Source organism: Bufo gargarizans, chromosome 7, assembly GCF_014858855.1.
Source record: "Bufo gargarizans isolate SCDJY-AF-19 chromosome 7, ASM1485885v1, whole genome shotgun sequence".
In the NCBI taxonomy this organism is placed as follows: Eukaryota; Metazoa; Chordata; class Amphibia; order Anura; family Bufonidae; genus Bufo; species Bufo gargarizans.
This window is the reverse complement of record NC_058086.1, coordinates 25,235,954-25,248,866: the sequence shown is the minus strand read 5'-3', so window position 1 is coordinate 25,248,866 and position 12,913 is coordinate 25,235,954. Positions and strand designations below refer to the sequence as shown.

Genomic DNA, 12,913 nt, shown 5'->3' with positions numbered 1-12,913 from the left:
AATAAATAAGGGGAATAATTGAGGGATTTGAAGAAATAACTTGAGATGAGTTCAATGGCAGCTTTACTTGAATAAACGTTTCTACAAACAGTTTCAGGCTTTGTCTTGGTTCCAGCAGGCTTTAGCATTAAACTGGCAGGCAAACTCAACTCTGCTATATCTTTCTCTCTGGCTCTGCTGTACTGACAGGCTGGCTGTATAACTCAGCTTCTTCTGTATGCTGGACTTCTTCTCTGTAGTCTGACTCTAGATTAGGCCAGGGAACTTTCCTCCTGGCTCCTGAGGCTTTAAGCTTTGGCCTCCATGGCCAGCAGAGCTTAAGGTTCTCTGGCTGGCGTGGGCATGTCCAGCAGAGATGTGTCCCTGCACACCCTTCCCCTAGCTGGGGGTAAACTAGACTGGAGCGAACTGGTCCCCACCCTTCCTGCAGGAAGTAGGACTAGCCCACTTTTCTCCAGAGGGGGGGTTAGAATGGAATGGTAAGTTCCATTCTATCTAAGTACAGCTCTGCTGTGTTTGCTGCCACCTGCTGGTGAACCAGGTACATTACATGAACATAACAGTTGCAAACAAATTAGGAATGCACAGTGTGGAGGACCTGGAAAAAATACACAGGTGGCATTAGTGTTAGCCCAATAAAGACAGTAGCAGGGTGCAGGAGTGGTAACATCACTCTGGGGCGTTACAAAGACAAACACCTGCAGGGAGGACCGGAGCACAGTGCAGGAAGTGGCTGGGAGAAAAGTGGTAAGATTTACCATGATAAATTCTCGGCACTGTGCAGGACAAAAACAAAATGAATGCATGATATTTAAGGGGTCAATCACCGCTCCAAACAGAGGATACAAGGCGCCCTGATATTGTGATCAGTAGGAGTTCCTATCCTGGGACAACCCCTTTAAGGCTAGTCCTGTATATAACACTGAAAGCTAAGGAGCTGTTAACTCTTGCCACATACTTAAAGCCTCTGGTCCCTTTTACGGGGTATTTCCATGTAAGACACGTAGAGTTTATCCATAGGGTATGCCATAAATGTCTGATAGATGTGGGACCCTTTTTTGTATGATAAGCTGAATACCACCAGCTCCACGTCATGGTGGAAAATGAATGTATGGCAGACAGAAAATACATGGCTGCAGCTACGGCCTCATGCACACGACCGTTTTTTTTTTAAGGTCCGCAAAAACGGGGTCCGTAGGTCCGTGATCCGTGTCCGTTTTTTCTTCCGTGGGTCTTCCTTGATTTTTGGAGGATCCACGGACATGAAGAAATATAATCGTTTTGGTGTCCGCCTGGCCGTGTGGAGCCAAACGGATCCGTCCTGAATTACAATGCAAGCCAATGGGGACGGATCCGTTTGACGTTGACACAATATGGTGCAATTGCAAACGGATCCGTCCCCCATTGACTTTCAGTGTAAAGTCAGGAATCCCTATTATACCATCGGATCGGAGTTTTCTCCAATCCGATGGTATATTTTAACTTGAAGCGTCCCCATCACCATGGGAACGCCTCTATGTTAGAATATACTGTCGGATATGAGTTAGATCGTGAAACTCAGATCCGACAGTATATTCTAACACAGAGGCGTTCCCATAGTGATGGGGACGCTTCAAGTTAGAATATCCTAAGAACTGTGTACATGTCTGCCCCCTGCTGCCTGGCAGCACCCGATCTCTTACAGGGGGCTGTGATCAGCACAATTAACCCCTCAGGTGCCGCACCTGAAGGGATTAATTGTGCGTATCATAGCCCCCTGTAAGAGGCTGCACACTGTGCCACCAATGAAAAGAATACAATAGAGGGAGGGGGGTCTGCCCCCTGCTGCCTGGCAGCCCCTGATCTCTTACAGGGGGCTATGATATGCACAATTAACCCCTCAGGTGCAGCACCTGAGGGGTTAATTGTGCGGATCACAGCCCCCTGCAAGAGATCGGATGCTGCCAGGCAGCAGGGGGCAGTCATGTATACAGTTCGTAGTATATTCTTACTAGAAGCGTCCCCATCACCATGGGAACGCCTCTGTGTTAGAATATACTGTCGGATCTGAGTTTTTACGAAGTGAAAACTCAGCTCTGAAAAAGCTTTCATGCAGACGGATCTTCGGATCCGTCTGCATGAAGGTAACCTACGGCCACGGATCACGGACGCGGATGCCAATCTTGTGTGCATCCGTGTTCTTTCACAGACCCATTGACTTGAATGGGTCCGTGAACCGTTGTCCGTTCAAAAAACATTTTTTTTTTTGACGGACAGGAAACACGGATCACGGCCGCTGATGAACAACGGTGCATTTTCCGAGTTTTCAACTGTCCGCAGAAAATCACAGAAAACGGAACAATGGCCACGGATGCACACAACGGTCGTGTGCATGAGGCCTAAGAGTATGTTCAGAAGAAGTTTTTTCAGGGCGGGTTCAGTGCGAATTCGGTGCTAAAAACCAGGCAGAATCTGCGCTGAAACGGCCTCCCACTGCTCTCAATGGGAGGCCGCACTGCAGTTCGTGCCAAGGGTTTTTACTGCTGGTTTTCAAGACTGTGCCAAGAAGACTGTGCCAAGAATGTAAAGGTCCATTCTTGGCGCAGTTACCAGGCGGACCACTCGTAAAGCCACAGAAGGACCGTGCTCACACTTTAGCTTGAAAACCCACTGCAGAACCCACAGCACAGCGCAGCCGTTTTCTCTACCGTGGGAAACGCATGAGATTTTGTCACAGAAAGTACCCTTATGCTTTTTTCCAGGCTGTTTAATCCTAAAAGTAATACAATCAATAAAAATCACATAGTCTTCACAGGGGGTTCCCTACATCCAAGACTTGCACACAAACTCTGTGTTTCGCTATGGGGAAAAAGCTGCAGAGATTTGTACATGAACATACTTTTTTTTGTTTTGTTTTTTTTATTAGTTTTTTGGTCGACTTACTTTTATTCGTTGGGTGAAGGCTTTCGGAGGTGGTGGCCTTGCTTCCATGCGATAGTCCTGACATACATCATTGCGAATATGGCTTCTGAAGTGTCCATGAAAGCCAGAAGGGAACTAAAAAGAGAGCAAGAATAAAAATTAGCTGCGCCACCGTCTCTCTGGAGAATGCTATTTAAAGGGTCACTGAGCATTCGCAAAACTTTTGATGCGTCATAAGGACATATGAAAGGTTTATTTGGTGGGGGTCGGAGTGCTGAGAGCTCCACCGATCGGTAGAACAAGGAGAGAGAAGCGCTCTCTCCCTGCAGGAGAGGAAGCGAAACAAAAATCACAGAAAAAGAGAAAAAAAACTCCTGCATGATATGATAAATAAATATGCGGATGTGCATGGCTACGTTTATAAAAGAAAAATCACAGATAATAATCCATTAACACGATAGATGCAAACATTATATATGGACTAAGCCCTCACTCTGATATGATAAAATCAGAGATTCTCAGCCTAAATATTTTGATCAAAACATATCTGTGCCCGCCTACCAACACCAAGGTGGTCTCAGTCAGGCAGGTCCTACTCTAAACCTACCTATGCCATTGGGCATCTACATTCAGGAGAGCAGACCCTGCACATATAGTGCCCTGCTCCTAGTTACCTCTGTGTGCATCAAGCAACCAATAAGAGGGGGAGCACACACAGCTATGTGTACCACCTTCACCATCAAGGTCACTTGTGGGCTTGGCAGGGCAAAAGTGCACAAAAATACTACTTCCAGGATAAAATAAAAGCGCATCCGGTTGTATTATCTATAACATAGCCAAGACGGATCCGTCATGAACTTCATTGAAAATCAATGGGGGACGGATCCGTTTGTTATTTTGTCACACTGTGTCCGAATTAAACGATCCGTCCCCATTGACTTGCATCGTGGGTCATGATGGATCCATTTTGCTCCGCATCCCAGGACGGAAAGCAAACCGCGGCATGCTGCGCGTTGCTCTCTGGTATGATAATGCAACCAAACGGAACTGAATGAATTTTGGAGCACACCGTTCTGTTCAATTACGTTTTGTCCTCTTTGACAATAAATGGGGACAAAACGGAAAGCATTTTTTTTCTGCTATTGAGACGGTAATAGTGTGAAAGTAGCCTTAATCAACTGTATCACAGAGAGGAATCTTCATAGCTGAACGTGTCTGCCGATACCTCCTGGTGTGAGGGGCAATATTCGAATTCGCAATATTTCGCGAATATTTGGTAGAATATTCGTCATATATTCGAGAATTCGAGATTACTTTATTGATCACGAAAAATCGGCAATGTAATATTCGTGTAATGTGCTCGAAATACAGGCGTGGGTCACTATAGCTGCTAGAAGTTTCCTGAGACTGGAGACAATGGTCGGCACGGAAGAACATTACAATAGCTTTATATGCAGATAGAGGGCTCCAATATATTCGCGATTGCAAAATTGGCACCAATGATGCAAATATTTTGGCGCAATACGTGCATTTTCAAATTTTAACAGGTCTGACTACCTATTAGTGATTGGTGCACTAAGTATTGTTGTGAACTTGTGACATCACAGCCCTTTGTCTGCTACACTATATCACTATCTAACCTACACTGACTATCTCCCACTAACTATCTAATGTAATGACACAGGAGAGCAGAGAGCGCAGCAATGTCGCTGCTCTCTCTCTCTCAGATCTGCAAAATACTGCACACAAGAGCTGCTGGGGAGGTTCTTATATAGTAAGGGGGGGGGGGGGGGGGTAGGCAACTTGCATGTTGCTAAGCTCAGACAAAGACATTGCAGCCTTCTCATTGGCCCACAAGCAAGAAGGGAGGTTACTGGTGAAAACAAATCTAGAATATTCGAAATTACGAATATATATCACTATATTCTAAATATTCGCGAATTCTTGAAGTGACGATATTCGCGAATAATATTCGCTATTCAAATATTCGAGCCCAACACAAGTGATGATACAAGTGCACCTGTGCAACACATCTGGCCACGTGCTGGATACTGTACATACTGAGGAGACGCCGCCGGGACGGAACACCGCTGGGACCGCGGCTGCCATGACACAGGAGGCCTCTGTCACAGGAGGTGGTAAGGCTACTTTTACACTTGCGGCAGAGTGATCCGGCAAGCAGTTCCAGAGCCAGAACTGCCTGCCGGATCAGGCAATCTGCGTGAAAACGGACAGCATTTGTAGGCGGATCCGTCTCACAAATGCATTGCAAGGACAGATCCGTCTCTTTGTTTGCCATACGGACAAACTGATCCATTTCAAAAAAAAATTTCCACATTTTTACCGGTCTGTGCATGCGCAAACCAGAACGACGGATCCGGCATTCCGGTATTTTTAATGCCGGATACATTTCAATCCGGCATTCCGGAAACTGATCCGGAATTTTGGAAGGAGAGAATACCGCAGCATGCTGCGGTATTTCCTCCGTCCAAAACGCTGTTCAGTGACTGAACTAAAGACATCCTGATGCATCCTGAACGGATTTCTCTCCATTCAGAATGCACGGGGATAAAACTGATCAGTTCTTTTCCGGTATTGAGCCCCTAGGACGGAACTCAGTGCTGGAAAAGAAAAACGCTAGTGTGAAAGTAGCCTAAAACGCGCAAGCGTGAACTACAACAAACATAATAATTGACTGTTTTGGAAGAGCACATTATCCTCTTATGAGATTGAAACTAAGTTGCGGCATAAACCATAAACTATTACCTAACAAGGGAAATCTGAAAGCGGTTGCAGATATTACAATATGCTGACTACATGATGCACAACTGAAACAGGAGTCCTACATGCATTCCTGATTAATATAGACGCATCTGCGTGTTTTTTTAATATATATTTTTTAAATATATTCTTTATATTTTATTCTTTATTTTTCATCCTTATATATTATATGTTTTTTATATTTTTATGCATTCTTTTATAGACAGCAAGGGCCCTGTTGATGTTGATATACCAATAAGTCATATATTTGTAATATTCATTTCTGGTGTATGTAAAATAATAAATGCTGTGTACTGACAATATTCCAGGTTATTCCAGGTGGGTGTAAGGGCCAACCTATGATTTTATATACAGTAGATTAGATTCTAGTTTACTGTTTCAGTGCGTTGGTCAGGTAGTTTGAGCACGCCCTTGTTCCATGCCTCAGTAAGGCCTCGTTCACACTTCAGTGTTTGGTCAGTGATTTCCATCAGTGATTTGTGAGCCAAAACCAGAAGTGGAGCCTCCACAGACATGAGGTAGAAGGGAAAGATCTGCTCCTGTTCTGTGTTTAGAGTTGTACCTGGTTTTGGCTCACAAATCACTGATGGAAATCACTGACTAAACACTGAAGTGTGAACGAGGCCTAAGAGGGTACTATCTCTCCTTGGGGAGAGAGCGCCTTAATCTCCGTGAGGAGACTTATAGGCCATTCATGCCCCTCTGAAATTCTGGGAAGAAAGGGATGCAAATGAGCTCTTAATGCCACCAGATGTAAGGCAGCTATCTTATAAGTCGATGTTCAGCTCTTTAAATAGGCCTTGAAACATGACTCAAATATTAACTAAGCCAGCACCTCATCTGCAGACAGCTGTTGCAGGGTGATTGCCCCTCATAAGTGCAAAGTAGAGTACTCGCTTAGCTGAGTGAGAGGCCTGTCAGGATTTGGGGGGGTACTATCTCTCCTTGGTGGCAATGACATAGGGGACACCACGTACACTGAATGGAGTGGCCCTGCCCACAGTGCACCAAAAACCTTATAAAAAAAAAAAAAAAACATTTCTCAGGATTAAGAAAATTAAATTTCACAAAAAAAGGTATAGTTATGTTTTGGGGGCACCTATCCTACATGTCGGTGTGCTTGCTTTGATTTTGCGGGTGACAGACTCCCTTTAAGGGCTCTTTCACACTTGCGTTGTCCGGATCCGGCATAGAGTTCCATAGTCGGGGCTCTATGCCGGAAGAATCCTGATCAGTTTTATCCTAATGCATTCTGAATGGAGTGAAATCCGTTCAGGATGCATCAGGATGTCTTCAGTTCCGGAACGGAACGTTTTTTGGCTGGAGAAAATACCGCAGCATGCTGCGCTTTTTGCTCCGGCCAAAAATCCTGAAGACTTGCCGCAAGGCCGGATCCGGAATTAATGCCCATTGAAAGGCATTGATCCGGATCCGGCCTTAAGCTAAACGTCGTTTCGGCGCATTGCCGGATCCGACGTTTAGCTTTTTCTGAATGGTTACCATGGCTGCCGGGACGCTAAAGTCCTGGCAGCCATGGTAAAGTGTAGTGGGGAGCGGGGGAGCAGCATGCTTACCGTCCGTGCGGCTCCCCGGGCGCTCCAGAGTGACGTCAGGGCGCCCCAAGCGCATGGATCACGTGATCACATGGAACACGTCATCCATGCGCACGGGGCGCTCTGACGTCACTCTGGAGCGCCCCGGGAGCCGCACGGACTGTAAGTATACTGCTCCCCCGCTCCCCACTACTACTATGGCAACCAGGACTTTAATAGCGTCCTGGCTGCCATAGTAACACTGAACGCATTTTGAAGACGGCTCCGTCTTCAAATGCTTTCAGTTCACTTGCGTTTTTCCGGATCCGGCGTGTAATTCCGGCAAGTGGAGTACACGCCGGATCCGGACAACGCAAGTGTGAAAGGGCCCTAAGACATATTCCATATATTTATTTATTATTATTTTATGCACCTTTATAGCTTTACTAAATTCCGCAGCGCTTTACAGTCATTAGCATCGAGCTGTCCCTAGGACCCCAGCGCTGCCAGGCACCAGTGCTAACCACTGGGCCACCGTGCAGCCCTATATATTGATGTGTTTTTGCTTTATTTAGCAATTTATTGGCATACATGTAAAAAAAATTCTGAAAATAAAATTTTGAGGCCAAAAAAGCAACACAAATTCTTTTTATGGCACTGTTACTTTTAATATGTTAATTTACGTTACGGATGACACACTGGATAAACTGTGTAAACTGCGGATCAGTTATGTAATCTATCCCTTCCGAATCAGAATGACTAAGAATCACACTGGTGCGGAGATTAACTGCATCCATCTAAATCCCGTATTCTTCCTCTTGGCATCAAGACAATGACATAGTTTTGTAACCGCAATGTGAACAGTCCGCCCGTGTCTGCCACCGAAGCAAACAGCTTGAAGCCTTCGGGCAAACGGCGTTTATGAATGTTTTACAAAATTATTATTAGAAGCTCCGTTATCGCGCAGTTCATTGTTCTAATTCCCAAAGAAGATTACGATTTATAATTCATGGAGTCATTCCGATGGTTCAGGGTTAACTGGAGTGTGATGCATGATGCGTGAAAAATTACCATTTCGGGATGTAGATGCTTGAGGCTTTCTATACGTTAACTTTATTTAAAAAAGCACTAGGTAAAAGTGTCTGGGGTCTTTGATGAGAGTGTCGCTGTAATATGCGTGATATTTCTTTCTCTCTCTATCAGGGCTCAGCACACGGCTGTTGCTATTTTTTGCGGTCCCCAAATTGCAGATCCGAAAAAGATGGATATTGGCCGCATTTAGCAGAATGGAGCGCCCTGCACCTCTGTAGAACTGTCCTATCCTTTCCCCGCAAAATAGACAAGAATAGGACACGTTCTATTTCTTTGGCGGGTGCTGTGGAAGGGACATACAGATACGGACAGCACACGGTGTGATGTCCTCATCTTTTGCGACCCCATTGAAGTGAATGGGTCCGCATCTGATCGTGTACGTGAGTACTAATTCCGTTATTCCACAATCTGATTGTCTATCTAGAACTTGTTCCCAGCAAAATATTGTGGAATTTCATAAGACTGATTGCAGGAACAAAAAGTTCAATTTCTTGGATTAAAGGGGTTTCACTGGGTTTTAGGATATTGATGTTGTATCATCAGGATAGGCTATCATTTCAGATCTTTGGGATCGCAGTCTTGGCACCCCTGCAGTAGCTGGCGCAGAAGGTAGGTGGCCAATGGACAGAACTGGTGCCAGAGCTACTGCAGAACTGGGTGTGAGCCCTGTAATGGAATCTTACTGTATGTATGCTCTCTTAGGTCTATAGTATGGCGCTCATAGTAATCTATGGGTCCGTGCTGTGCCATATAAATACGTTTTATTTCTTAGATTCATAAAAAAATAGGTACGGTAATTTTTTTTGGGTATGTGGTACAGCCCTTTCTGTTATGGTGTTATGTATGGAGGCCCCATATGACAACATACTCTGTGGCTCTGTAATATTGACCGATAGGTCTATTTTTAAGGCCTATTGCACACGACCGTGTGGCTTTTTCAGTGTTTTGCGATCCGTTTTTCACGGATCCGTTGTTCCGTTTTTTGTTTCCGTTGTGTTTCCGTTTCTGTTTCGTTTTTCCGTTCCGTTTTTCCGTATGGCATATACAGTATACAGTAATTACATAGATATAATTGGGCTAGGCATAGCATTTTCAATAGATGGTTCAGCAAAAAATGAAACGGAAACGGAAGACATATGGATGCATTTCCGTATGTGTTCCATTTTATTTGCGGACCCTTTGACTTTAATGGAGCCACGGAACGTGATTTGCAGGCAATAATAGGACATGTTCTATCTTTAAACGGAACGGAAAAACGGAAATACGGAAACGGAAAGCATATGGAGTACATTCCGTTTTTTTGCGGAACCATTGAAATGAATGGTTCCGTATACGGACTGTATATGGAACGCAAAAAACGGCCAGTAAACGGGGAAAAAAACGGTTGTGTGCAGGAGGCCTAAGGCCTAGTTCACACTAACGTTTTTTTTTGCGAGTGTACGGGCCGTTTTTTTGCGTTCCGTATACGGTCCGTATATGGAACCATTCATTTCAATGGTTCCGCAAAAAAAACGGAATGTGTTCAGTATGCATTCCGTTTCCGTATTTCCGTTCTGTTGAAAGATAGAGCTTGTCCTATATTTGGCCGTAAATCACGGGTTGTGGCTCCATTCAAGTCAATGGGTCCACAAAAAAAACGGAACACATACGGAAATGCATCCGTATGTCTTCCGTTTCCGTTCCGTTTTTTCTGAACCATCTATTGAAAATGTTGTGGCCAGCCCAATTTTTTCTATGTAATTACTGTATACTGTACATGGCATACGGAAAAACGGAACGGAAAAACGGAAAGGAAACGGAAACACAACGGAACTCAAAAACGGACTGCAAAAAACAATAAAAGCCATACGGTCGTGTGAACTAGGCCTAACTGTATCAGCACTGCAGTCCCCTTCATCCTCTGAAGTCAGACCCCCCACTGATGATAAAGTGATGGCATGTCCTAGCCCAGGGATGGCCAACCTGCGGCTCTCCAGCTATTGCAAAACTACAACTCCCAGCATGCTCAGACTGCCTACAACTATCAGCCTACAGCAGGGCATGGTGGGAGTTGTAGTTTTACAGCAGCTGGAGAGCCGCAGGTTGGCCATGCCTGTGACCTAGCCCTTTAATGAGATCAATCATTTTACATTTTTATTTTAATAAAAATGGAAATTTCTGATTGTTATATTTCCATCTAGTTTATCCAAATAAGATATGAGTGGAGGATGGAAATTAGCGCTATTTATTGATCATATGACTTACATCCTATTAGTCCAGGATGCGTGTACACAACGCTCGGCTGTATATACCAGCGGGAAATACATTGACAGTGATTATACTGATGCTGAATGGAAATGGAAAGAAACCTCTGTGATGCTTGTAACTTCACTGCCCAGTTCTATATGGCATCGGGTTTCCGGATCAGCTACTAAACTGATTTGTATCATAAATCTCTGCCGGATTTGCTGCATATACACAGAACTGTACATAATTTTCGATTTAGAAACACAATCATGCAAATAAATGGATGGAATGGAAAATAAAAAAACTAAACGAAACAAAAAGCAATATTGGGATGGCTAAAACTGACCATAGACATGTAATCATGGTGAAGATGAGGACTGGCAGCTCAGACCCCTTAGAAAAGGACATGTTTGACTCATGAATGGAGGGAAATAAGCGACCGCCAATCTAATTTGGCGCTGACTAACCTTCTGGCTGCTTGTTTTCTCTAATGTCTCCTAACAGACAGTCATCCAGCTAGTGATCTATAAACTACAACTCACATCATGCCCAGCCGTACAGCTATAGTGTAGTCATCTGTAAACTACAACTCCCATAATGCCCTGACAGCCGGCCGTACAGCTATAGTGTAGTCATCTGTAAACTACAACTCACATCATGCCTCGACAGCCAGCAGTACAGCTATAGTGTAGTCATCTAAAAACTACAACTCTCATCATGCCCTGACAGCCAGCAGTACAGCTATAGGGTAGTGATCTATAAACTACAACTCACATCATGCCCTGACAGCCAGCCGTACAGCTATAGTGTAGTCATCCGTAAACTACAACTCACATCATGCCCTGACAGCCAGCCGTACAGCTATAGTGTAGTCATCTAAAAACTACAACTCTCATTATGCCCTGACAGCCAGCAGTACAGCTATAGGGTAGTGATCTATAAACTACAACTCACATCATGCCCTGACAGCCAGCCGTACAGCTATAGTGTAGTCATCTGTAAACTACAACTCCCATAATGCCCTGACAGCCAGCAGTACAGCTATAGTGTAGTCATCTAAAAACTACAACTCTCATTATGCCCTGACAGCCAGCAGTACAGCTATAGGGTAGTCATCTATAAACTACAACTCACATCATGCCCTGACAGCCAGCCGTACAGCTATAGTGTAGTCATCCGTAAACTACAACTCACATCATGCCCCGACAGCCAGCCGTACAGCTATAGTATAGTCATCTGTAAACTACAATTCTCATCATGCCCTGACAGCCAACAGTACAGCTATAGGGTAGTGATCTATAAACTACAACTCACATCATGCCCTGACAGCCAGCCGTACAGCTATAGTGTAGTCATCCGTAAACTACAACTCACATCATGCCCCGACAGCCAGCCGTACAGCTATAGTGTAGTCATCTGTAAACTACAACTCCCATAATGGCCTGACGGCCAGTGGCATAGCTATAGGGTGGTCATCTGTAAACTAGAACTCTCATCATGCGCTAACAATCAGTGGCATAACTATAGTGTAGTCATCTGTAAACTACAACCCCCTGACGGCCACTGGCATAGCTATAGGGTAGCCATCTGTAAACTACAACTCTCATCATGCCCTGACAGCCAGTGGCTGTCATTAGGTGGGGTACTAAGCTTTAGGTTTTGCAGCAGGAGATCAGAGACATTCGCTATAGCATAAAAAAGGGTAAAAAAAAAGATAAAAAGATTTAAAAAAAAGTATCTTATTCTTTACCCAGGATCCAGTAATTGCCGCAGGCATCGCCCCCTGTCCACGGCCCACATACAAATCCTTATTTTCAGATGTTCTTCTTGACACAGGGATGGCTCCTGTCTATTTTGTTTCTCATACTGTTAATACGTTACCACGGCGCTGTTGACATGGTTGCTAAGCAACGAGAACAGTAGGGAGTGATCAAATATAGAGCTCTTCTTTGCAACATAGTAGCTGCTGTAATGGGAAGAAAATAGGATCAGAATCCAGAGGAGAAACAACGTATCCTGTGATTTACTTGTGGTGCGTCGTGCGTGCTGTATTTGTGCCTGTGGTTTACATGGGACTGCAGTCTGAAATAAAGCAAATACACGTATGTGATTCAGTTCAGTTGTCTACCCTATTCTAGGATAGGGGACGTGGTCTGGGGGAGGTGGGGGGATTGGTTAGAAGCCCGCAGCCTCCTATCTAACTTCAGCTTGCAAATTATACACATGGATGGGAGGACTGTGGTGAATGTGCAAGTATCACTAAAAATCAGGATTGTTTAACTGGGGTTTGCACATACATATACCGCCAAACAGCCATGATACCCACCATGACAGATATAGCTGTGGGGGCAGAGCTGCAAGTCCTGGGACAGAGATACAAG

General features: G+C 44.6%; 1 protein-coding gene across 1 annotated transcript in view; it reads right to left on the bottom strand.

The window, feature by feature from the left end:
- C7H3orf84 (chromosome 7 C3orf84 homolog) overlaps positions 1 to 12,378 on the bottom strand; it is a 30,190-nt gene extending 17,812 nt beyond the window's left edge. Inside the window, exons 1-2 of the mRNA XM_044302274.1 lie at positions 12,283 to 12,378; positions 2,923 to 3,036 (exon numbers count right to left, since the gene is read on the bottom strand). Coding sequence (XP_044158209.1) covers positions 2,923 to 3,036; positions 12,283 to 12,309 — 141 coding nt within the window. The 5' untranslated portion in view covers positions 12,310 to 12,378. The remainder of the gene's footprint in view (positions 1 to 2,922; positions 3,037 to 12,282) is intronic.
- Between the last annotated feature and the right edge of the window lie 535 nt (positions 12,379 to 12,913).